Below are 26,099 nucleotides of genomic sequence, written 5' to 3' on the forward strand. Positions count from 1 at the left end.
CGGCCCACGTCCGCCACGCCCCGCCCTCCCCCGCGCCCCGCCCCCGCCCTCGCGGCGCCGGCCGCCGCGCTCCCATTGGCCGCCCGGCGCGTGACGCGCGGCGCCCGGCCCCGCCCCTCGTCAGTCACTCGGCGGAGGCGGCGCTGGCGGGGACTAGTCTCGTCCGGAGACTGGCGGCGGCGGCGGCGGCGGCGGCCGGAGCTCGAGCCCCAGCGGCGGAGGGCGGGCGCGGGGGAGGGAGGGGGGCCGGTCCGCGACGACTCCCCGGACGGCGTTTCTCCTCCGAGCGGCGCCGGGTTCGGCTTTGGGGGGGGCGGGGGTACAGCCCATCCATGACCATGGGCGACAAGAAGAGCCCGACCAGGTACCTGCTCGGAGCGGAGGGGGCGGAAGGGGCGGGAGGGCGGGGGGCGGGCGGGGGCCGGCGACGACTAGGCCCCGGAGCCACCCGGGGCGGGGGGAGGCGCTGCTAAGATGGAGATCCGGGGGCGGGGGGAGGCGGCGGCGGCGGGCGGTGGCGGCGGCGGCGGCGGCGGCGGCGGGAGGCGGTGTCGCTCCGGCTCGGGGCCGGCGGCCGTGCGCGCCGCAGCCATGGCGGCTCCTCCTCGGCCGCCCTCCGCCGCCGCCGCCGCCGCCGCCGCCGCCACTCCTCCCAGACAAAGGGAGATTTAACCAGGTGGGGAGGGAGGGAGGGAGGGGGGGAGGGGAGAGCGAAGGAGCCGGCCCACTCCCCGCCGCCGGCCTCGGGCTGCCCCTGCGCGCCCCCTCCAGATCCGGCCCGCGGCTCCCCTGCCGGCCCCCCCAGCCCCACGCTCAAGTCCACAAGTCCGCCCGCTTCCTGCGCCCGCCGCGGCCCTTCCCGGGGCGCCGCCGCCGCCGCCGCCGCCGCCGCCGCCTGCCGCCTGCCGTGCGAGGCAGCGCGGCCCCGGCCCGGAGGTTGCAGGGTGCCGGCGGCGGGGGCGCCCCCTGCCCTCCTCCCTCGGTCCCCGGAAAGGGAGGGAGGGGGGAGGGAGGAGGGAGGCTGGGTGGTCGCCCGAGCGAAGTTTCCAGCGCTGGATCCCTGCGGAATCGCGACGGCTCACCAGCGCCTGTGTTGTGTTTTTTTTTTTTTTTTTTTTTTTTTGCCGTTTCTCCCCCCCCCCCCCGCCCGCTCCTCGTCTCTCTCGCCTCCCCTTTCCCCCCACTCCTCACCCCTTCGAAGGCCAAAAAGACAAGCGAAACCTGCCGCAGACGAAGGCTTTTGGGATTGTAGCGTCTGCACCTTCAGAAACAGCGCTGAAGCCTTTAAATGCAGCATCTGCGATGTGAGGAAAGGCACCTCCACCAGGTACTTGAGGATGTGTGTTAGCTTTTGTTGAAGGACTTTTCCTAATTTTTTTTTTTTTTAAAGGTGGGAGAGAGGGTACAGAGCTATACTTTGTGCCCCCTCTCCAACTTGTTGATTATGGCTTTTTTTTTTTTTTTTTTTTTTTTGGCATTTGGGGGTGGGTGATGTGTGGTCTTGGTTGTGTGTATTTCGTGTTGGGTGCAAAGCCTCCTATGCACTGAATGATTTATGGGAGGGAATTTTTCCAGGTTTTCGTCTTATTTCAAACAGGCTGGATTTATTTGACACTTGTATCCATTGGCTTATTGGTATTGGCTCAAAAAGAGAGGAAGCAGTGCTTTTGCTGTGGATTGTAGGACTTTAGACCTTTTATTTTTGCCATGTGTAGAATGTTTTTAATTTGCCTGAACTGAATTATTTTTTTTCTTCTCTGAGCCATTTATAGTTATCTGAGGATGCTGGTGGTTGTGTGTGTGTGTGTGTGTGTGTTTTCTGCCTTGAGCTGCAAACGTCTGTTATTTTCTTGGGCTTGAAAATAAATGTTGGGGATTGATAAAGTGCATTTTTTTTTTTTTTTTGGAAGGCCGAGCTGTCAATTTGTGTGTGTGTTTTTTTTTTTTTTTTCCCGATTAGCTTATGCAGAATGGTGATGGAGGACGATTTTGCAAAATGGTGAAATGGATAGACTGTTTTGAAGTTTTTTTTGTGTGTTTTAAAGCTTTATTACGACGCAAAGAATGTTGAAAGAATTCCTTTTCCTTCTTGGGAAGGTAGTAAATCCCATCTGGTATCAAAACGAGTTGAACTGCTCCACATTTTAACATTTAGATATATTTGGGTAAAACGTCAAAGCTGGATTTTGTAGTCTTCTGGTCATCTTTTAAACTGAATCTGGAATTTGTGTCAGTGATGTTAGAGTTTGAAGTTAAACTATTCTTGATACTCATTTAATGGGAAGACATTGTGCTATATGTATGTGAAAGGTGGGGAGAAGGAATGAGTTCCTAGTGGATCCTTGAAGGCTTAAGTTGATTGCCAGGAGTCCTCATTTCATCAGGTACTTGTTTCTGAGTTGGTGGTGTTCCAATATGACTGTGTAGTAGTACTCCATAGTTCTTTTTTTTTTTTTTTAATTTTTTATTTATTTATGATAGTCACAGAGAGAGAGAGAGAGAGAGAGGCAGAGACTCAGGCAGAGGGAGAAGCAGGCTCCATGCACTGGGAGCCCGATGTGGGATTCGATCCGGGGTCTCCAGGATCGCGCCCTGGGCCAAAGGCAGGCGCCAAACTGCTGCGCCACCCAGGGATCCCAGTACTCCATAGTTCTAACTGGATGTTATTCTTTGACTACATGAAGGTGTCCTGTTAGGGTTTCCTTGCTTTATTTATACCTGGGATTACATAGGATATTGGGTCACCTGAAGAATTTAATTCCGGGATGAATTATATTGGTCCAATTACTTTACTGGTGGAGCAGTTCTGTGACTTCCACTATTTAAATAATGAGTGCTTTGAAAAAAAGTACTCAAGAACTAAAAATATTTCTCCAGAAGTTGTTTTTCCAGCAAATTCATGTCCGTTTTTGTATTAACCATAGAACAAATTTAGTTAAAATAAAAAGCACTTATTGGGAGCTTAATAGATTTTGTTTTGCTCTCTGAAACAGGGAATTCCATCAAATGGCATGAAAGTTTAGAAATGTATTTATTATTTAAAGCAATAGTGATTGTATTATATTTATGAGTAATGTTTTTTTACATGTAGAATCCCTCAGGGGCCAAACCTCTTTATTGTGGTTTTGCTTTGAGTGTTACCGTAGATGATGTTCAAGTAAATGACTAGGAAACTCCTAAGAACTTGAGAACTTTACTGGTGAAGAGCAAAACCAAATTCAAGTTTACATCTGATGTATTGCTGGGAATGATTATCTTATAATGAAATGCATTTCAGTTTCTACGTGTATTTAAAAAATCTGACTTATCAACTTTTTGGAAATAATGTGGGAGGTTTTGATTTTAAAAGCAATAGAAATGTTTATAAAGTTTTTTTCAGAGTTACAGATGATGACAGTGAAATTCAGTTTTTTAACAAATTGAAGATGAAATATTTTAAAGTCTGTTCAGGAACAGGATACTTTTCTCTTTAAGGGTTTTCCTGTAGTTTTTTGAGGTCTCTTATTGAGTAGAATTTGAACACAGATTTCCAAGATCCAAGGACTTAGACGCTTATCAAATCGTGATACCTGTATGTGGCCTAAGTTTGTTTCATCTTGGTTATTATCAGTATTCGGATGTTTGAGATCTATTCTTGAAGGCATCATTAAGTGGAAAGTAAACAATATTTTGGCTTTCTTACAGTATGAATGGGTTTCATGTAGAAAGGTGAATATCACAGGTCTTCCTTCAGGCTTATCAGGTGTAGAAAACTGTTGGTTAATTTCTCTGCCATACTAGTTACTGCTGTGTGATTTTTCCTGGGTCTTACTCTTGTACTGTATTTGGTACCTCAAAGACTTTAACATTTTCTGCCTTGCATAGTTTTAACCAGACCTGGTATTGATGACAGTACAAAACTTGTTGGGTTTTGGATGCTGAGTAATAGGCAGAAATTTGTGATTTTAGAATGACTTTTAAAAATAATAAAAGGGCTTTGTTAACCTCTGTTGACTGGTATAGAAGTTGGGTTTTATTGCTCAGAGCTGGTGTTTGGTATCCCTCTTATACAGCCTAGCTGGTGGCCTCGCCAGTGGACATTTGGAGTTTGTTCATCATTTTTGTCATTGTTGCCATTATCTACCAAGTCAACCAAGGAAGTCAGGTTTTAATTAGTAGGTCTGGTAGGACACAGAACTGTATGCACTCTTTGAGGATAGAATTGATGTTACTTAATTTGATGAGGAAAATATTGAGTGTTCTACAAAGAATGTTTATTAAGCTCCTAAGATGCAAAATACTGGTCAGGATAATTGGCGAGGGGTGGGAGGGTTGGTTGGACATGTACAATGATGATCAGAATCCAAGCTATACAGGCTCTGAGAGATGTATAAGTGAAGTGCTATGGGAGATTGGAGCAGTCTGAGTTGGGGAATCAATTAGAAGGATTCCTTCTCCCCATTTCTTCTGAAAAGGGAATTGATTTCTAAAAAATCACCTGCCAAATTTTTATGGTTATTGTCACGTGTATGTTATATATTGAATTCTGCAGGTAGATTTGTGAAAGTGATGGATAAGGCCTTTTTTTCTTCTTGCAGCAGCATAGAGCAGAATGAAAGTCGAGGGTCAGATGCTCCCAAGGAACATATTAGGGGAAGGAGGAAGAGATACTTAATGAAAGGCTACTTGGAGGCGCAGGGGGCAATAGAGATCTGTATTTTGGATGTGTCAATTATATGGAGGGTCTCTGGGTCTTAGATACACTCCTTTTTCTAACTATATCATCCCGCTCTCTACCTTTTGCTGGTGATTTTTTTTTTTAAATATAGTTTTATTGAGTTTTATATACTATAGAATTCACTAATTTTAAGTGTATATATGATTCATTGAATTTTAGTTATCTTAAAGACTTGTGCAACCATCACCACAAACCAGTTTTAGAAGATTTCTTCATATCATATGGTTTTCTCCTGCCTGTTCTGTGATACAACTTAAGAGATTGGAGGGGTCACCTGCAGCCTCCTCCCTGTGCTGAGAGAACTCCAGAGTAAGCCGTACAGTATAGGAAATAAAGGAGTGTGTATATAAGGTGGCTGTGGGTGGGGAGGAAACACTATCCCTTTCCTAGGTGATAAATTGAAGATAAAGTGGGATTTCCCAGCCTTGTTTGCCAGTCTCATGAAAGATGATAACCACCAGTTTTCTGAAGGAAAAACGCCTGCAAATTAACAAATTTACTTAGCCATTTTGTTAAGTTGAAGCTCTTGAGTGTTGAGCAGAGTAACTTCCTATACTTGGTGATGAATAAAATATACTTAGCTTTGGTTTTGCTACTTTTATGAATCCAACCATGTTTTTGTTGGAGATACAGATTGCCAAGACCCTGCTGCAACTCTAGCTGATTGGTGAGTGGTTCTTTGATCATAGTGCTGCATTTTGACCTTCAGCTACCACTTAAATGACATTCATTTGAAAATGGGTAGATTTTTGCTCTGGGTAGTTACCATAGATTTAGAACTTATCCAGTCTTTAGTGCCAGATTTTATCCTGATACTGGGTTCAAATCATGTTTATTTGAATACCATCCCCCTGAAAAGTGTACTGTTTTTAGAGCTTTTGCAGACAAGTAGAAGTGAGGAATTTACTTTAGATATGTAATAAGATCATGGCCATTTAAAAATAAAAAATGTTGGTATTCCGTTTGTAAAATGCTTTTTCCTTGTTCAGGAACTTGTATTTCAGTGTTGTAAATTTGGATGTTTTCTCTTCCTTAAGTTCAGATAGCCTAATAACTGAATATCCATTGAATAGTCATGAAGTACTTCAGTTTTAGGGGAAAAAAATACATGATTTGTGGCAGTTCCGATCTCGCTTCAAAAGTGCATCACCCTGAGTTACTTTTCAGATAGGAAAACTCCCAGAAAGCAGGGGTGGGGGTGTACCTAATCTGGAGCAGAGCCAAGCCACTTTCCTATGGTTTTGGATCATCCACCACAGTGGTTTTGCTCCTTAGGTCACATTGGTTTTACTGTAGTGTTTGTCTTTCACAGAATTTCTCCATAAAATACATGGAAAAATTACCTGTCTTCCGAACCATCAAACCTTACCAAACCTTTCGGCCTCAAAGCTGGTAGAGTTTTTAAAGATCACTCTTATCCAGAAACAGTGATAATTTATTTTGTATTTGCTATTACATTGGACTTACTGATTTATTGGTACTAACTTGATCTTATGTATACTTGGTGACCTTAAAGTAAATTACCTGGGTAGTTGTGGTTATTTGACAAGTTTTTATTGAGCTCACAGCTAAATGGGCTCTGGATATACGGTAGTGGAAAGACAGACAAGGTGCTTGTTCTCATAGAGTCTGAATTACTATGGAGAAGAAGAGAAATAAACAGAAAAATAAAGTAATTTTGGCCAGTGGCAAGTGTTTTGAGAAATTAGAGCAGAATGTGGAACTATAGAGTGATGAGAACTGGGGGAGTGACTGCTTTCTAGACAGTGTTAAGATACACATTTGCCTTTTTAGGCAGCATGCATGCTGCTTTCTTTTGGAACAAGGGGATAGTTATTTCTGTAGGTTATTTCTCTAGCCTGTGCCATCTAGCTCATTGGGTTGGGGACAGTTTAGAGTTGGAACCTTTGTGTACAGGCTACTCAGCTTTTCCTTAGTTGCATGCCCTATACTGAGGCCAGGCCAGCTAACTTGTCAGTATATCCTGTTAGTTACTGGGATGGGAGGTTTGAATGGATTATTCATGTGGCATACATTTATCCTGTGCTGTCAATGCTGAAGAAATGCCAAGATTAATAAAAACTATTTTGGTAAACAACAGCTACTTGAGGAAGTTGTCGGCACTAACTCAGTTCATTATTAGTACTTCAGGTAACAGTGGGTCTCTGTCTCCTTTGCAGTTTGAACTAAAACATTCTACAGTCTTTCTGGCTCTCATTTTCTCTTTGGCTCTGTCACCAGGGCCTTTTTTTGTTTGTGGCATCTTTTATCCTCCCCATCAGAAATGTTCCCTTCCTCTTTTTTAGGTAAAGAGGTTTTTTCTTTTTTCTTTTTTCTTTTTTTAGGTTTATTTATTATTTGAAAGATTTTATTTATTTTGAGAGAAAGTGGGGGAGGAGCAGAAGGAGAGAGAGCGCACTTGATTTAACGGAGTGGGATTAAGGGCTCAATCCCATGATCTGAGCCACTCGAGATGGATGCTTAACTCACTGAGCCACCCAGGTGCCCCTTTAAGTAAACTTTTTGAACAGTAGCGTACATATGGAGAAGTGCACAAATCAAAATTAAAAGGCTTGAGGGACCTTCATAGGATGAAGACACCATGTATCTTGTACCCAGGGTAGGAAAACATTACCAGGACCCCAGAGTCCATTGTACACTCTTAGGATGGTCACTTCAGCCAGTGTCCTAACTTCTAACGCTGGAGAGGAGTTCTGCATGTTTCTGAACTTCGTATAAGTCATACAGTTATGTTCACTTCTGTGTCTGGCTTCTTGAGATTCATCCATGTTAGTGTATGTGGTTCTTGTTTTTTCAACCAGTGTTGCTGTTTTATCCTAAGAGTATCTTAGAGCTCAACTCTGCATGTAGACCCTTCAACATTCTAGAGATAGGATCTCTCCTTGATAGCTTTTTATTACCTATTTAGTTGAACACAGTTGTTTTCTTTCAGCTGTAGTGTAAATTCACACATCATTAGGTGTAAGGATAAAACCTGGTATGTGGAACTTTCTACAGTACAGAAATGGAGTAAACTTTTGCTTCTCATCAGATGTAGTGTTTATCAGTCATTTATATTTCAAGTCATTGGTTAAGTAAACAGAAAATTCCTGCTTTCAGAAAACCTAACAAATGTTGAAAAGGTAAGACGGTAAAAAGATGTTCAGTGATGTAAAGCACCCAGTGGTGATAGGCATGGAATGAATGAGCACATGGTAGAAATAGTCTGTATGGGTACATTGGGAAAGGCCTCACTGAATCTGGAATTTAAATGAGGCCTTTATGATTCTGTAGAGTTTCTTGTATCGGCTAATAGAAGTTGTTTGCTCCCTCCTACATCCTTTTCAGCTCTTCCTCATTTCAGATGTCATCCATACCTTTCCATTTCTCCCCACAGGCTGGTAATTCTAATACACTATTAACCATCCATCACCACCCTTATGCATGCATGTTCATGGCTATCAAATCCAACTGATTTTGGGGCCTCTCCACTTGGTCAACTTATATCAGCTCCTATTCTTATTGCCTTCAAGATACAAAGTCCAAATGCTGAGCATCACAATAGTCCTTTCTTGTTCCTTTAGGATTTCTGGAAGCAGACTGCCACCACACCCCATCTGCCCTCCACATACAGCATGTGTGTGTTTCATGCCAAACTGCTTGTTTCCCAAGCATGGGCCTATCTCATTTCCATACCTTCACACCTTCCCTTCTCTTGATTTTCTCTGAAGTGCTTTCCCTTGCTTCTGTGTCCTGCCTAACTTCTATTTGTCCTTCTAGATGTTTCAGGAGGCCTTTCCATTGCCCTCCAACCAGGTGTACCTCATCGTAACACTTGAACAGAATTTTTATTGGATCACTTACTATGTTTTCACCTTTTCGGAGGGCAGGACCTTTCTTTCTTTCTTTAATTAATTAATTTTAATTTGAGAGAGAGACGGAGATTGAGAATCTAAGCAGTCAGTCTCTCCGCACAGCCTCAGAGACCGATGTGGGGCTCCATACATCTCATGACCCTGAGATCATGACCTGAGCGGAAACCAAGAGTCTGATACTTAAGTGGCTCAGTCAGTTAGGTGCCCCTTAAGGGCAGTACCTTTCGTTTCACAGCTTTATTTTCTTGAAAATCTAGTACAGTGCCTGGCACTTGACGGGCTCAGTAAATGTATATAGAATAATGAAGACTAAGAGTTTAAATTGGGAGTTCTCTTTAAAACTGTTCCAGTTTAAAAGTTTTATCTAGGGCAGCCAGGGTGGCTCAGAGGTTTAGCGCAGTCTTCAGCCCAGGGTGTGATCCTGGAGATCTGGGATCAAGTCCCACATCAGGCTCCCTCTGCCTGTGTCTGTGCCTCTCTCTCTATCTGTGTCTCTCATGAATAAATAAATAAAATCTTTAAAAAAAAAGTTTTATCTAAGAAATATGCTTTCATACTGAGGCTTGGATCATGTATGTGTAATGTTATTGGTTTAGGGGAAAGTTGTCTTTATGAAGTATGTCCTTAAAAGTGGTATTCCTGTTTTTCTGGTTTTGTTTTTGTAAACGTGTGCTGGTAATTAAACACGAACCTTCAGCGTTCGCCGCTGTAGGCAGTGCATTTTTTTTTTTTTTTTACTTTTAGGCAGTGCATTTAAAGTACTTCCTGGAGTGGTTTGGAGCTTTATAGCATAGGCACATTTACCTAAATAAGAACTGTGACGATTCTTTTTGGGTGCCTATGTGGGAACTAGATGGGTGTGCTTGTTTGTAAGCTGGCATTTAAAGGCAGTTTAAAAATGGGCACAAAACGTTTTGGGTGTTATTATGCTGTCCATTGTATAAGTTGTGTTAACGTACCTATAAGTTGGAAGTTGTACCTTGTACATGGAGAATATTACTATCCTGTTGAGTAATTTGGATTAAGCACTTCTGTTAAATTGAAGTTTTGACTCATTCACTTCATTTATTTAGCATTAATTTCAGTTCCATGCAGTGATTGACACAGACTGTTGTGTCAAAGAAGAAATCTCAGTTAAGGCAATGAATGTAGTAAACTACAGTGTTAGAAATCATGAATAGTTGAAATCACAAGGTAAACAGGTGAAATTTTAATTTTTCAATAGCATTCGATACTACTGCTCTCCTTCCCTGCCTCCATCAATTTAGAAAAACTAAATTATCTTTTGGTTGGAAAAAGAAATGGTGGAAGGGATATGTAAAAAATAAAATCTTAAAACTTTATAATTTAAGAACATTAACAATATATATTAAGATGAAGTTCACTTTGAGAGGGACAAGAAATTAAAGGTGATGTAGGATGCTAATTTCATCAGCCTATATTGGATCTAAAACCTAGTCAGTACGTGGTGGTTAGTCATGGAGGAAACAAACTTGGTGACTGCTTTCTTTTTGTTTTTGTCTTTTGAAGACTTTATTCATGAGAGAGACAGAGAGAGGGAGGCAGAGACACAGGCAGAGGGAGAAGCAGGCTCCATTCAGGGAGCCCGATGTGGGACTCGATCCCAGGACTCCAGGATCACGCCCTGGGCCGAAGGCAGGCACCCAACCGCTGAGCCACCCAGGTGTCCTGGTGACTGCTTTCTAAGAAGAGATCAGATTTCACATATAGGTTATAAGGTTTATACTTGTTCATTCCTTTATAGAACTAAGAGTTGTTTAGTATCATAAGTCTGCCAGAATATTCAGGGTTTCAAGAAATAATTCAGCTCAAACTATCTTAAGTCAAAATAAAACAATTTTGTTGTCTTGGGGCATCTGGGTGGCTTACGTGTCGGTTACATGGTTGCCTTTGAGACTCAGGTAATGATCCTGGGGACCTGAGATCTAGCCCCACATCAGGTTCCCTTCTTACTGGAGTCCGCTTGTCCTCCCCCAGCCCACATTCTCTCACGCACACATGCTCACTTTGAAGGAAATAAAACAATAAGGTCTTAAAAAAATTGTTTTTGCTGTCTTAACCAGTAATGAGAAGGATACCATTTAAACTCAGAATCAACTGCAGGAATCAGGACTCCTGTTAACTTGCCCAATTCCTGGGCCATTCTTTGTTTCCTGGAGGTTGGGACGGTTGGATTGGCCAAGGCTAACCAGTCTGCAGAGTCTTACTTGAAGAAAAATGGAACACTTAACCAAGTGGATAGGAAAATAGCTACCATAGTAACACACCTTTGTAACTGGGTAATAATACTCATATATTCAGTTCGAGTTTCAAACTATAATAAACTGGATGATTGGAACTCTGTTTACCTGGTACTTACCCATTTTTATCATACAGATAAAGGAAAGATTATCAGTGCTTTGGTAAAATTTAAAAAATCTGTATGTTATAGGTTAATTTCCTGTACTATTACCTATGATCATGGTTCTCTTATTTTAGTTCTGAAGATGGTAATACATGCTTATTATAAGAAGTTTGAGGACAAAACAAAAACATAAGCAAAGGCCACCTATATTCTGTCATGCAGAATTTTTTTTTATTTGTTGACCAATTTATTCATGCTCTGGACCACAAATATTTGAGTCGCTATAGTTCTCCATGTGCTGTTTAATATGCTAGTTCATTGAATTTTCAGAGTATTGTAGGTGGTAGTTCCACGTAGGAATAGGAATGTCAGGCAGCGTGCGATACAAAACATTTAATCTCTGGTTTGAAGGATATGCATTCTGACTTGTTAGTTTTATGTGGTTTATTTTGGGTTTTTCTTCTAAGGGAAATTTTTTGTGAACACTTAATGGTTTGGGGGATTCCTTTTTGCACGAAATAAAGCTAACATCCAGTTTCCAGTTTTCTTTTTGAATTGTTTTAATTTGGGGGAGAATGAAAATACATCATTGAATTCTTAATATCTGGTGTGATTAACTTTGCTGAAGTCTTTCATGCAAAGAATAATGAAGTATACAAAGCAATCCAGATTTAATGTTTTTATATTAAATTCATTTAGAGTGGTGATTCTCATACTTTGGCATGTATCAGAATCACCTGGAAGGCTTGTTGAAACACATTACTTGATTCCCTACTCTATCCTCCACTTTCTGGGTTTTTATTAAGTAGGTCCGGGTAGGGTCTGTGAATTTGCATTTCTTAAAAGTTTTAGGTGATGTTAGTGCTGCTGGTGCTGGTCTAGGGAGCACACTTTTCAGAACTATTGGTTGAATGACCTTTAATTCTCCTAAAGAAAAGCCAGCTTCTCTTAATGAAACTGGAGATAGTTTTTGATATTTGTTTTGGAAAATTATGTGTTGGCATTTCACTGGGATTTTAAGAGAAGTGATCAACATTAGTGTTTTTAATGAAGAGCTGGCATTGGAGGTGATTTCTTAATAAATAGGTTGTGTGTAATATAGGAATATTTAAAAATTGCTACCATATCAACTAGTTTCTTTTATACATTGGAAAATCAGATACTGTCTTGCGTTAATACATCAATTGGATTTCAGATATATGTATTTTTAAAATCTTTGCAAAATATGCTAGAACCAACTTTTACAATCAGTAAACCAACATTTCAGTAAATAGTTGCCAAAGAACAGGAATAGGTAGTTAATAAAAGAACTACAAATTAAGTCAGTAAACATGAGAAATTTACAGCCTTCCCATTACTTAAATAAATACAAAGTAACATTTTTGATAAGCCACACTTTAAAGATTAAAAATTTTTTAGTGAGTCTAGGAAGAAGTGGACATTCTCACAGACACTTGGTTGCTGGGGAAGTTGCTTTACGTTTTCTGAAGGCCATTATGACAGTTGATATCAATTCCTTTAAAAATGTTTGTACCTTGTAACCCAACAATTCAGTTTCTAGGAATTTAGGTGATCTGCATATAAAAATATCTGTGTGTATATATATTAATTACATCATCATTATAACAAAATGACTGGCAGGCTGATGGACTCAACAAGTGTTGATAGTGTGCTACATGAGGGGCAGGTCTTTTGCTAACACCACAAGGTCTTTGGCCCAACAAGTGGAGTTTGATAGTAATTCTTGCTGCAAGTTAAAAAGAAAAAATTACCTGCATAGGAATCAGCAGGGAATTGTTAAAAACTATGGACTAGCTCTAAGTATTTTGCAGATCTAAAAAATGTTTTGAGTTCTTTCATACATTTGTGTTAGAAATGTAGAATGATAAAGCCACTCTGGAAAGTAGCTTGGCAGTTGCTTGCAAAATTAACCATATGCATACTGTATGACCTAGTAGTTGCATTCCTGGGCATTTATCCCAGAGAAAGGGAAACTTAGGTTCACAGAAAACCTGTTAACCAATACTCATGGCAGCTTTATTTGTAATGCCCTAAAACTGGAAATAACCCACATGTCCTTCGGTAGATGAGCGTTACGTTTATACCTCATGGAATACTACTTACTCAGCAGTTGAGAAGAAACAAACTCTTGATACATACAGCAACTGGCATGGATTTCAAGGTGATGATGTTGAGTGAAAAAAACCAGTCTCAAAAAAAAAAAAAAAGAAAGAAAAAAACCAGTCTCTAAAGGTCATGCACTATAGGTGACCAATTAACATTTTTGTAATAACAAAATTAGAACAGATTATCAGCTTATTGGTGCCAAGGATTAGGGCTGTTGGGGTGGGAGGGAGATGGGTGTGACTCTAAAGGGATACCAAGAGGGAAAGTTTTACGTTGATGAAATCTAATCTTGATAGTGGTGGTGGTCACGTGAATCAACGCATGTGATGAGGTGAAATAGAATGGTTACACACACATCCCAATGTGAACTTTTTTTTTTTTTAAAGATTTTTTTATTTTATTTATTCATAGACACAGAGAGAGAGAGGCAGAGACACAGGCAGAGGGAGAAGCAGGCTCCACACAGGGAGCCCGATGTGGGACTCGATCCCGAGTCTCCAGGATCACACCCCAGGCTGCAGGCGGCGCCAAACCGCTGCGCCACCGGGGCTGCCCCCAATGTGAACTTCTTGGTTTTGATGTACTATAATCCAGAGAATGCAACCCTGCCTGGGAAATGGGGTGCAAGTTATGTAGGACCTAGTACTACTTTTGCAATGTCTTGTTACATTTATTTCAAAATAAAAAGTTATTTATTTCAAAAAAGTTATTTATTTCAAAATAAAAAGTTAAGTTTTAGAGTATGTAATAGAGGAAATGTTCATAATATTAGCAAAAAACCTGTTCAAAATGATATGACAGTAAGATCCCACTTTATATTTCATGCCACTGGGATCCCTGGGTGGCACAGCGGTTTGGTGCCTGCCTTTGGCCCAGGGCGCCATCCTGGAGATCCGGGATCGAATCCCACGTTGGGCTCCCTGAGTGGAGCCTGCTTCTCCCTCTGCCTGTGTCTCTGCCCCTCTCTCTCTCTCTCTCTCTCTCTCTCTCATCATGAATAAATAAATAAAATCTTAAAAAAAAATGTTTCATGCCACTTAATCTAATATATACCTGGAAGTAATGAGTGATCAAAATATTAATTCTGAGCAATAGCACGATGGATTCTTTCGTGTGTGTGCTTTTCTGTAATTTCTGCAGTGTAGATTAGTTGGTATCACTTTGTAGTTGGCAAAACCAATTTTCGTGATAGGAAGTTCAAAAAAATTAATTCTGGAATATTTAACATTTTACATTGAGATTGTAAAGTTTTGTTTATATTGGTTACACTAATTTAGCATTTAAATAGCTATTAACGGAGATTGGAAAATATATTTATACTCTAAAACATGTTATGTTTGTAAATTTAAAGCTGTTTTGTGCTTGTGGTATTACAAAAACATACAGTATGATGTTCTAACATCATAACTTATGCTGTCCAACATAAGTATATGCATTGCAAACCACACGAAATTATAAACTTCATTAGCCACAGTGGGAAAGTAAAAAAGCAGGTGAATTATTTTGAAGAATTTATTTTAATCCATTATATCCAGAATACTATCATTTCAATATATGATCAGCATAAAATTGCAACGAGATATTTTACATTCTTTTTAGTGTACTAGGCCATCATACTTTGGTGTACATTTTATAATCACAGTGCAACCAAGTTCAGACTAGCCACATTTCAAGTTCTCAGTAACACATGTGGCTACCATATTGAAAGTAGTAGTAGGAGTTGAGAGCCAGGGCTTTGGTGTCAGGCCTAAGTTAAGTAACACCAACTCTTACTTGCTAATCTTGTGATCTTGGGCATGTTACTTAACCTTGTGCTTCAGTGTTTCATTTGTGAATAGTAACTTCTCCATGGTGGTATTATAAGGATTAAGTGAGTGAATGTGTTTAGCAACTTGGCACAGGACCTAGCACAATAAATACTGTAAAAAATGATAAAGCTGTTGATGGATTGTATTGTATTGGATTGAATGACTAATCATTTTAAAGGCACAACTGGTTTCTTAATAATATTACCAGTGAAAATACATAAGTAGTACGTGAGACCTGCGTTTTCTGGAATTCAACTTTTGGGACCTAAGTTTTAAATGATGATCGAATAAATGGACAAATATTTGAGCACTTATGTGCAATGTATTGCGCTAGGCACTTGAACATTTAGACTGTAAATCTTAAGATGATATTCTCAAATATTATATATTTGCATAGCACTTTACATTTACCATACCAGTTTTTTATCTGTTTTCCCAATGTAATACTCAAAGCAATCCTGAGATAGAGTTGTTATTCCCACTTTCACAGTTGAGGATGTTGAAGATCAGAAAAGTGAAGTAATAACTTAGTTGATTTCATACCTAGCTAGTAGAATAGAAGAAATAGAAAGTTGACATAATTAAATGGACAAATTAATATTGTACCAAAGTGTTTTAACTGGCTTCTTTTAATTCCTTCCCTTTCTCCTTTGCTGTCTCAAGAGAGAATACTTTTCCAGGGCCATTTAAATTAGATAAGGGCAATAATATAATGTCCACTTTATTGAGAATTATCCTGAGATTTATTAGCTTAACCTTATCTATAATATAAAAGGTTAAAATAAGTCTATATAGGTTAGGTGATTTATTTTGCTTATTGTGATTTTTTTTTTTTTTTTTTTAGAACGTTGACTTTTTCTCACTCTGTCTCTTGGTGAAATATACTCCGAAAATGGGCTGAGAATATGCAGTATATACTGTCTGAAAAATAAACTTTGAAGTAGTTTGTCATGTGACTCATTCAGAAAATGACACAATTCTTTGAAAGAACCTGGCATGCCGCCATTAAAAATCAGTGGTCAGAGGCAGCAGTGGGAGGTACCTGCTCCTGGGCAGAGTCTCATGGAGCACATGTCATCAGGCATTAGGTATCTGTGTTCTCTAATATGTAGAATCTGCTTTCAGTGTATGCATGGCTGTCTGTTTGTGGGATTTTTTTTTTCCCTCCAGTTAAGAAAATTGAGGGAGTCACAGGAGGTCTAATTTGCTGTTGAGTACTCTGGGACAAAATGTATGACAGTGAACTTATCCTGACATGTACTTTTGGTGTGCATCATTGAAATGTATTTATAAGAAGGAGAATTAGATTTTGGTGCTCAAGACAAGAGTGATAATAGGGGGAGGTGGGAAGGTAGGTAGAGTGTTCTTTGTTCCCTTGGTTTTTTCTCTGCCTTTTCTTTTTTCTGGCTCAGCATAATGTGCCTGACAATGCGTCTCTTCTTGTCTATCTAAAAGAACCCCTCAGAATTCTATATGAAAAACTCACTTCTGATCTTTGTGAATTTTAGCAATGTGAAATTCTGCAATTAGAGTTTTCTTTCCCTTCATTGAAGGGTTGTGAGGCTTGTGGAATGTGGTTCTCTAGACGGACTGAAATTCGACGTAATAGGATTCAAGATTTTTGTTTTTTCTCCGTGCTAAGGATGTCTTAAAAGCTTGACTGTACATAGTTCCTGTATATTGAAAGTAATTGATTTGCAATGTCTCATTTCTCCACCCTCAAGATATGTCAGTAGATATTTATATATTTCAGAATCTCTGAATGGGAAGGCTTTATCTTGCTAAAACTTTTGGCAACAGAATGTGTAGTTGAAATTTCCTTATTTAAGTTATAGCTAATGCATTTATTTTGAAATCCTTCATTTATGTACTTAAATATCTTTATCCCTCTCTTTCCCAGTCTAAGAAATTAAACTCATCACAGACTGACCAAAATAGTAGATTCAGTTAATCTCCTATTTATGGATCTCTAAGATAAGGGCTTTCTGTCACAACACTTGATGTAGAGGGTATATTAACTACAGACAGGTGTACTACAGCCCTAAGGGTATTCTTAGTCTTTGTTATTTCATTTAATTAAAAGAAAACTCCAATGCTTCTCTTGGGGGGCGGGGGGGGGGGCGGGAGTTTGTATTACTGAAATAGTTAATATTGTGTCATGCCCCAAGGCAAAGCTTGTTTCTAATAGAACAGGTGTACATTTGTACTTTTTTATGCTTAGCTTTTATTGAACAGCCATTATTGAGTGAGTTAAGTACTATAACTGAAACACAGACCTAGGAATTTCATTGGTTAATAGGAAGAAGAGTGAGACACAGCTCTTAAAAGGCTTCATCAGTGACCTGCAACTAACCCAATAATAATGCTGATAAGGGCCAGCATTTAATGGGCATTTGGCGAATAGCAGGCACTGTATTAAGCCTATTTCATGGATTGTCTCCTTAGTCTTTTTTTTTTTTTTCAATAGATTTTAATTACTTATTCATGAGAGACACACAGAGAGGGGCAGAGACATAGGCAGAGAGAGAAGCAGACTCCCTACAGGGAGTTCAGTTCGGGACTTAATCCCAGGACCCTGGGATCATGACCTGAGCCAAAGGCAGATGCTCAACCGCTGAGCCATTCAGGTGTCCCTCATTTAATTCTTTTAATGGTATGATATTGTATCTCCATTTCACAGATAACAAAATGAGGCTTAGAGTTTATATCCCCAGCCCGAGTTTATATAGCACAGTTGCACTTGACTCGGATCTTTTCCAGCTTCACATTAATATTATTTCTGATGGTGACGCCCGGGTGGCTCAGTGGTTGAGCATCTGGCTTTGGTGTAGGTTGTGATCCCAGAGTTCCAGGATCGTGTTCCACATTGGGCTCCCTACAGGGAACCTGCTTCTCCCTCTGCCTATGTCTCTGCCTCTCTCTGTGTCTCTCACGAATAAATAAATAAAATCTTTTTTTAAAAAAAATTGTTTCTAATGAGTTTTTCTCTGAAAATGGCATTACCATCTATACATACACCAGTCTATGGACATCACTTTAGACACTCAGCTATAGCAGTCAGATGTCAAATTCTGTGGCTTTATTCCTCTTGTATTCCTGTTATTACCGCCTTTAGGTCCTCAATATTTCATTTTTTATTTCAGTGTGAACTTCATTAATTGCAAGTCTCTATAGTCCAGGCCTGCTTCTGGACTATTGTAGTAGCTTTGGTCTGCCAGGTATTCAGTGATCTCTAGAAAACACATAGATCATGTACCTTGTCTGTCTAGATAGAATCCTTGGTTATTTACTGCCTTATTGCCCAAGGAGGTATTGCCTTGTCTCCTTAAACGACCCGTGAGGCCTAGCATGATCTGGCTCTGTCCTATGTACCAGCTCATCTTTGCCACTTCTTACCATGCACCTTCTGGTCAAACTTGTGTTCCATCAGCATGTTCTTTCATGTCACTGTGCTGCCTGGAGACTTTTACCTTAGTATTACTTAGTAAATGCCACCCGTAGATGTAAGATACAGCTCATGTCAACTCTTTTGGGAAACCTCTCTTGATTCTTTTTTTTCCTGTGATCATTGAAGAACTTTGTGCATTTCTTTAGCATAGCACGTCTTCATTTTGTAGTGAAATTTGTTTACGTTTGTTGCCCCAAATTTAAATTTGAAGCCCTCATGGGCAAGGATAGTACCACTGACACATTGTTAAATCTTCAGAGGCAGGATCTTAATGCCTCTACTGCTTTGTACTTTTAGGTGTACCTTTTAAAGGTTAATCCATTCTTCCAATCTCCAGTTTAAAATGTTTCCTTTTTAAAATGTCATATTGGTTAACCCTTTCTGCAAATAGGTTATGTCCATTAAAAAAAAAAAAGCACTTGAATAACTTGGAAATACTGCCAACATTCATTTACTTCCTCTCTTTAGTTTCTAATTTTACTTTTTGCATAGTCTGTTAACATAGGTCCTTTTATTAGCTTCCTTTCAAGTTCATACCTGCTCCTCTGCTCACAGCTGAGACAACAGTTTATTGCAAAATCGAGTTCATCTGAACTAGTGTCTGTTTTAAAAAGGTTCACCTTCTCAGGAAAACTAAAAAATGCCTTTCTCTTAATGTTTTGTGCTTGCTGGCTTAAGGTTTTAGAAACAGAGCTATCTTGAAAGGTTTGTAGAAAAGTGACTAGAGTGGTCTAGATGCACTATGGCTTAAGGAGGAAAAGGGTTAAAATGGACAAGATGGTGAAGTCTGTCTTGGAATTTTGCAACTGAATAGGACTCAGAATGGCTGGAGTTTTTTTAGCAAAGGATTTTTGAGAGGTGGGCTGGAAAGTTTTTTGAACTGATAAGTAATGTAGATACTGGTGTTTTATCTATTATTTTTCAGGATTGAAGTCCTAGATGCTCATTCCCTTTCAGTTGGTACTGTTTTGTAAATGAAGATCCTTAGTTGTATATCAATATTTTTCAAAACTCATTGATCTAATAATTTCATGAAAGAAGATGCATCTGATGAATTGGAATCTTCTGGTAAAAAGAATTTGTTACATTTTAAATTAATCTGTTAATGGGGTGCCTGGGGTCGATCACTTCGTTAATCTGCCTGCCTTTTGCTCAAGTCATGATGCCAGAGCCCTGGGATTAAGTTCCATGTAGGGTTCCCTGCTCAGTGGGGAGTCTGCTTCTCCCTCTGCGTGTCCCCTACTTGTGCTCTGGTTCTCTCTTGCTCGTTCTCAAATAAATAAAATCTTTAATCCGTTAGCTATTAATAAGCATTTAATTACTGGAGCACAAACTTTGAGAATATATAAATTCTCAAAAATAGAGACTAATGCTGAACTGCAAAGTTGGCTTCTAAACAGATTTGCAGGCAAACTTTTGCAAAATCCATACTTAGTTTTAAAAACATTTGCATCAGGGAATGTCCTATACAAACATGAATAAATTTAGTACACAGCAACGATGTTGATCCCTAACTGGGGAACTTTTGCTAAATTTAGTATGGGGCTTAATCCTATTAGTTAAACCAGCTAATGGTAACTTGATGAATCATTGTGATCCTCTTGTGGTTTTGAAAGGTGTATTTTCAGAATTAATTTTATTCATAACACGCTTAGAAAATTGTATAAGGATATTGCTTTGTTTTTCTCTGTGACCAGTATAATCTTTACTTTTCAGTTTTGTTTTGCAATCACCATAAGTTTGTTTTGTTTCCAGTTCATTGATTTGGTCAAGTAAATAGGCCCTAATTATCTTATCCCATTTCTCCTTCCTTTATCCAGGCCCTCTAGTTTTATATGATATAATGTTTTAGAAATGATAGTTGTATTTATAACTTATAGTTCTTAGAACTCTTTGCTTTTTCAAGTGTCTTATCCATAAAGTGAAATTTAAATTTTCAGTAGATGTCTCCAAAGTCTTAGTAATAGTGTGGTAAAGTGGAAAAATCTTTGAAATTCTAACATAATGACAAATATATCTTGGCTATTTTTGTCTCATTTTAACTTTTCTAACTTTAGTACTAACAAATCGGATTTTGGAGGAAAGACTTTGACTTCATGGTGGTGTCTGCTGCTACTTAGTCTTTCATTGTAAAACCCTTACCTTTATATAATTGAGTAAACATATCTAGATTGTAGAGAATAAATCACAGAATGCAGCTTTTTTTTTTTTCTTTAGTGAACAGCCTTTTGGGCTGATGGATTGTCCTTTAGAGTAATAATATTTGTAGTTTTCAGGTAAATCAGACTTCTTCTATAAGTCCATTTGTCCTAGAAGATTATAATTTGACATTCAGGTTAGCAAATATTTGTATTAAAGTGTGGAATACTATTTATTATATACAAATGAATACGTTTTTTAAATCTTGCCACTTGGCTGTATTCAAAATCAAGAAAACAATCTTGTCCTCCTGCCTCTGCTTTACAGCAAAGAGTGGCCTAAGAGTGATGAGTGCAGAACAATTAGTGCCATTTTCCACTTGTTCTTTTATGATTTAGACTTCACATAACCTTCACATAACCTTCACAAAACCTGAAAAATTCATTTTAATCATTAGTTTAAGCCTTTTCATCACCACCTGACCCCAGCCCCCAAAAACCAACCAACCAACCAACCAACCCAAGCCCTGGAATTTAAAAAAGAAGGCTTCTGGCAAATTAAGAGTTTCTTCCCTTACCTCTGGCTTTTCAAGACTCAGGGATTCAAAAGTAGTGAAAGAATACCCACCTCTCCCTGTGTCCAGCCCCACAAAAATTTTGAGATGCTATGAAGCAAGAAAGAGGTAACTAGAATATTGACCCTTAAGTAAACTTAGCTTGGCTATGTTTTTTGCCTTTCCTGTCTTTTCACATGTTTTAGACATAAAAATATTTGGACCAGATACTGGTATGGAGATCAGGAAGAGGATTTTACTCTATTAATAGGGAATATAAGAAATAGCATAGTGACCCCGAAATTACATGAAGCTGTAAACAAGTTAGGTTAATGAACTCTTCCAGCCATTAGGAAAACCACTTTATGCCTTGGTGAAACCCTGGTGGTACAGATTGTTCCTGAAGAGGTGCATGTTATAATTTATGGGGTGTGTTTTGTGTGTGTATGTAATGGTAATGATGGTATTGATAGTAAATTTACAGCTAAAATGTTAGGTACTATTGCCAATTAAAATTACTAGAAATGAAGATAGAGCATTTAGAAAATACTTAAGAGCTAGTGAGAAAATACTTTGCTCTATAAAAAATGATGTATTTTTAGCATTTCTAGAATGCACTCTCAAATAGTACTAAACAAGTAGATTTGACCTCCTGATTTTAAAAAAATGATGAATAATAAAACATAGATTAACTTATATAGTAATGGATAATTACTCTATTAAATTCTGTATTAGCCCCTTAAGAAAAACTAAAAAGTACTGTAATCAGGAGAAAAAGCATGGCACCTTGTTATCTGGGTTTAATTCTTTTTAGCTTTGTTAAAATGTAATTGGCCTATAAGAAACTTCACGTTTGAAGAATAACCTGGGAAAAGTACCACAAATAAGATAAATATTATATCTTTCCCCCGAAAAAATCTTCTCTTGCCCCTTGGTAGTTCCTCCTACCTTTCTGTTCCCAGTCTACCATTAATCTGCTTTCTACAATTACACATTAGTTTGCATTTTCTTGAATGTTGTATAAATGTGATCCCATGCTATGTACTTTTGGGTTTTTCTTTGGTCTCTTGCAGTCCGTGTGCTTATTTTGAGTTCATCCATATTTAATTCCTTTTTATTGCTGAATACTATTTCATTGTATGCCTGTTTTGCTGTTTATCTGTTCACCTGTTGATGGTCATTTGAGTTTCCAGTTTCTGGCGAATAAAAATAAAGCTGCCTTCTACATTCCTGAACATATGTGTAGACATAGGCTTTTGTTTCACTTCGGTAAAGCAGTGGAGTCACTGGGTATGTTTCCAAACTTTTTTTTTTTTTTTTTTACAGTGGTTGTATATTTTAAATTCCCAAAACAGTATGTGAGAGTTCCAGTTGCTCCACATTTTTGCCAGCCTTGATGTGTAGTCTGTGTAGTCTTTTTAACTTTAAGCAAATAGAGGGAGCCGGATGGTATCTCATTGTGGTTTTGTACCTTTTCCTAATAACGATCATTGTTTTGTTTTCACGTGCTTATTTCCCATCTGTATATTTTAAGTTCCTTTTTAATATCTTTTACTCATTTTTAAGTGATTGTTCGACTTACCGAATTGAGTTCTTTGTTCTAGATTCCAATGTATGTTTTAAAGTATTTTTTTAAAATTTTTTTTTATTTATGATAGTCACACAGAGAGAGAGAGGCAGAGACACAGGCAGAGAGAGAAGCAGGCTCCATGCACCTGGACCCCAATGTGGGATTCGATCCCGGGTCTCCAGGATCGCGCCCTGGGCCAAAGGCAGGTGCTAAACCGCTGCGCCACCCAGGGATCCCCAATGTATGTTTTAAAAGTGTTGAACACTAGGTTAGATGAAGTCCAATTTGTTATTTTTTCTTTTATTACTTTTTACTTTTTGTGTCATTTTTAAGAAGTCTTTGCCAAACCCAACATCACCAAGATTTTCTCAGATTTTTGCTTGTATGAGTTTTATAGTTTTAACTCTTATATTGGGTCCTTAGTCTATTTTGAACTGATAATTGTATACAGATTTATAAGGATGAGTTAAATGTTTTATTTTAAACATACAGCCATCCTGTTATTCTGGATCATTTATTGAAAAGATTATTCTTTCTTCATTGAATTTCCTTGGCATTTTGGTGAAAATCAATGGAGTGTATATATGATGCTGTTTCTGGACTCTCTTCCATCAATCTGCTTGTCTTTACATTGGTACTATGTTTCTGGACTCTGTTCCATCAGTTTACTGTATTTTACATTGGTACTGTACTGTCTCAGTGTGTGTGTGTTTAAGGTCTTGAAATCCGGGATTTTGGGACTTCTAATATTGTTCATTCTTAAAGTTATTTTGGCTTTTCTGGGTCCTTTGTATTTGCAAATAAATTTTAGAATCACCTTGTCAGTTTCTATTTAAAAAGCCTGCTGGGATTTTTATTGGAATGCATTGAATTTGTAGAAAACTGACATCTTAACCACATTAGATTCAGTATTCCAATCCCTGAAAGTCATGTAGGTCTCCTATTTAGATCTTCTCAACAATGCTTTGTGTGTTTTAGTCTATAAATCTTTTGCATATTCTGTGTCAAATTCATCACAAAGTGTTTCACATTTTTTGTGCTGTGTAAGTATTTTTACTTTAAAGATTTCAATTTTTGGTGGTTTTTAGATGATTTATACAAATAGTTATTTTTTAGTCTTGTACTGCATCTTTACTAAACTTTCCTATTCTACTAGCTTTTTTGTGGATTTTGCGGTTTTTTCCATAGATGATTTTATCTGAATTTTCAATTTTACTTTTCCAATTTGGATGCCTTTTATTTTTCTTGCAAACTAATTAAGCAGGTTAACTCTTCAGAACAGTGCTGACTAGAACTAGTAAAGAGTTGACATCCTTGCACTGTTCTTAAATTTTAAGGGAGTAAAGCATTCAGCCTTTTACTGTTAAGTATGGTATTAGCTGTAGTTTTTGGTAGGTTGAGGAAGTTCTTTTCTAGTTTGCTAAGGGCTTTTGATTAAAGAATTGACAAGTACATTTCCCTGCTCTGTATCTCCTGCATCTATTAAGATAGTCATACAGTTTTTCCATACTTAATGCTGAATTACATTGTACAATTACATTGTACATAATCAATTACATTGATTTTTGGATTTTAAACCAACCTTGCATTTTTGGGAAAAATCCCACTTTGTCATGATGTATTTTCTTGGCAGTAATCCATGATAGATTATTATTTTTTTTTAAGGATATTTGTATCTATACTCATGAAGGACATTGGTCTAGTTTTCTTACCTTGTAATAATATATGTGGTTTTGTATTCAGATTGATGTGGGTCTCAGAAGGAGTTGAAAACTCATGATTTTTCTGGACGAGTTAGTATATAATTGGTATTATTTCTTCTTAAAGGTTTGTTATAATTCACCAGTGAAGCCATCTGGGCCTAGAGTTTCTTTATGGAGGTTTTAACTACAAATTAAATTTCTGTAGGTATATAGGAATATTTAGATTATTTGTTTCCTTTTGGATGAGCTTTGGCAGTTTCTGCCTTTAAAGGAATGTCGGAATTTGCTCATTTTATTGAAGTAAAGCTGTTGATAATATTCCCATATCATCCTTTTTAATATCTGTAGCAGCTATGGAGGTATTACCTTATTCCTCACTGGTGATTTGTGTCTTCTCTTTCTGATGAGTCTGGCTTATCAAAATTGTATTGATCTCAACAGGATTTTGATTTTACTGGTTTTTTTTTTTTCTTTGTTTCTCTTGTTTTCCATTGATTTCTAATTTGATCTTTATTTTGCTTATTTTGAGTTTCATTTGCTCTTCCTAGTTTCCTAAAGTATCAGTGTGGTCATCTATTTAATAACTCTTTTTCATGTATAGGCCTTTTTAAAAAAAAAAAAAATTATTCATGAATGAGAGAGAGAGGCAGGGACCTAGAGGGAGAAAAGCAGGCTCCCTGTGGGGAGCCTGATGTGGGACTTGATCCCAGGATGTGGGGATCACATCCTGAGCCGAAGGCAGATGCTCAACCACTGAGCCACCCAGGAGCCCCTAATGTATAGGCATTTGATGCTATAAATTTCCTTCTCAACTATGACTTTAGTTACAATCCATAAAATTTGATAATGTATTTCATCTTCATTTGGTTCAAAATATTTTCTGATTTTCCCTTTCTCTTTTGGCTGATGGATTATTTTCAGTTGTTGCTTCATTTCCAACTATGTGAGGATTTTCCAGTTATCCTTCTGTTTTTTACTTCTAGTTTAATTTCTTATATGGATAAAAATCTAGAATTGTCTTGAGGAACTGAGCCCTGTGTCATTATGAAATCACCTGTGTCACTGGTAATTTTTTTTTGCTGTGATACTACTTTGTCCTATATTACATAGATTCAATAAATGAGTAGGGTTAGCATGGTATATCTTTTTCCATATTTGTATCTTTATATTTGACATGGATTTCTTATAGGCAGATATAATTGGGTTCTTTTTTGTAGTTAAACATCATAGTCTTTGCCCTTTTTAAGAGACCATTTACATTTAATGTGATTATTGATACGATTGATTTTATTTTATTTTATTTTTTTTATGCGATTGGTTTTAAATCTCTCTTGCTGTTTGTTTCTATTTTTCCCACTCATCCTCTTTCCCTTTACTTCTTGCTGTCTTTGGCTTAGTTGAGTGTTTTTTTAAAAATCCAGTTTATGTCCTTTCTTTTTAGCTATAACTCTTTGGTTTTAGTTGTTGCTTTAGTATACATCGTTAATACCACAGATTATCTTCAAGAGATAAACTTCTTTACGTATCCAATTGACCTTTGAACACCCTGGGTCTCAGGGGTGCTGACCCCACATGTAGTTGAAATCTAGATATAACTTAGGAATCCCCCAAAACTTTAAGTACTTAATAGGCTATTTACAGGAAGCCTGATCAATAACATAAACAGTCAAATTAGCACATATTTTATATGCGATATGTATTATACAGTGTATATTTATAATAAAGCAAGTTAGAGAAAAGAAAAAGTTAAGGAAATCATTAGGAAGAGAAAATACATTTACAATATTGTGTTTT

At 38.3% G+C, this 26,099-nt stretch overlaps 1 protein-coding gene across 1 annotated transcript in view; it reads left to right on the plus strand.

Moving 5' to 3' along the window:
- Positions 1-206: 206 nt before the first annotated feature.
- Positions 207-26,099, plus strand: part of RYBP (RING1 and YY1 binding protein) — an 80,580-nt gene continuing 54,687 nt past the window's right edge. Inside the window, exons 1-2 of the mRNA XM_077858062.1 lie at positions 207-364; positions 1,202-1,327. Of these exons, the coding sequence (XP_077714188.1) occupies positions 333-364; positions 1,202-1,327 (158 nt within the window). The 5' untranslated portion in view covers positions 207-332. The remainder of the gene's footprint in view (positions 365-1,201; positions 1,328-26,099) is intronic.

Source organism: Canis aureus, chromosome 19 (assembly GCF_053574225.1).
Source record: "Canis aureus isolate CA01 chromosome 19, VMU_Caureus_v.1.0, whole genome shotgun sequence".
Lineage (NCBI taxonomy): Eukaryota > Metazoa > Chordata > Mammalia > Carnivora > Canidae > Canis > Canis aureus.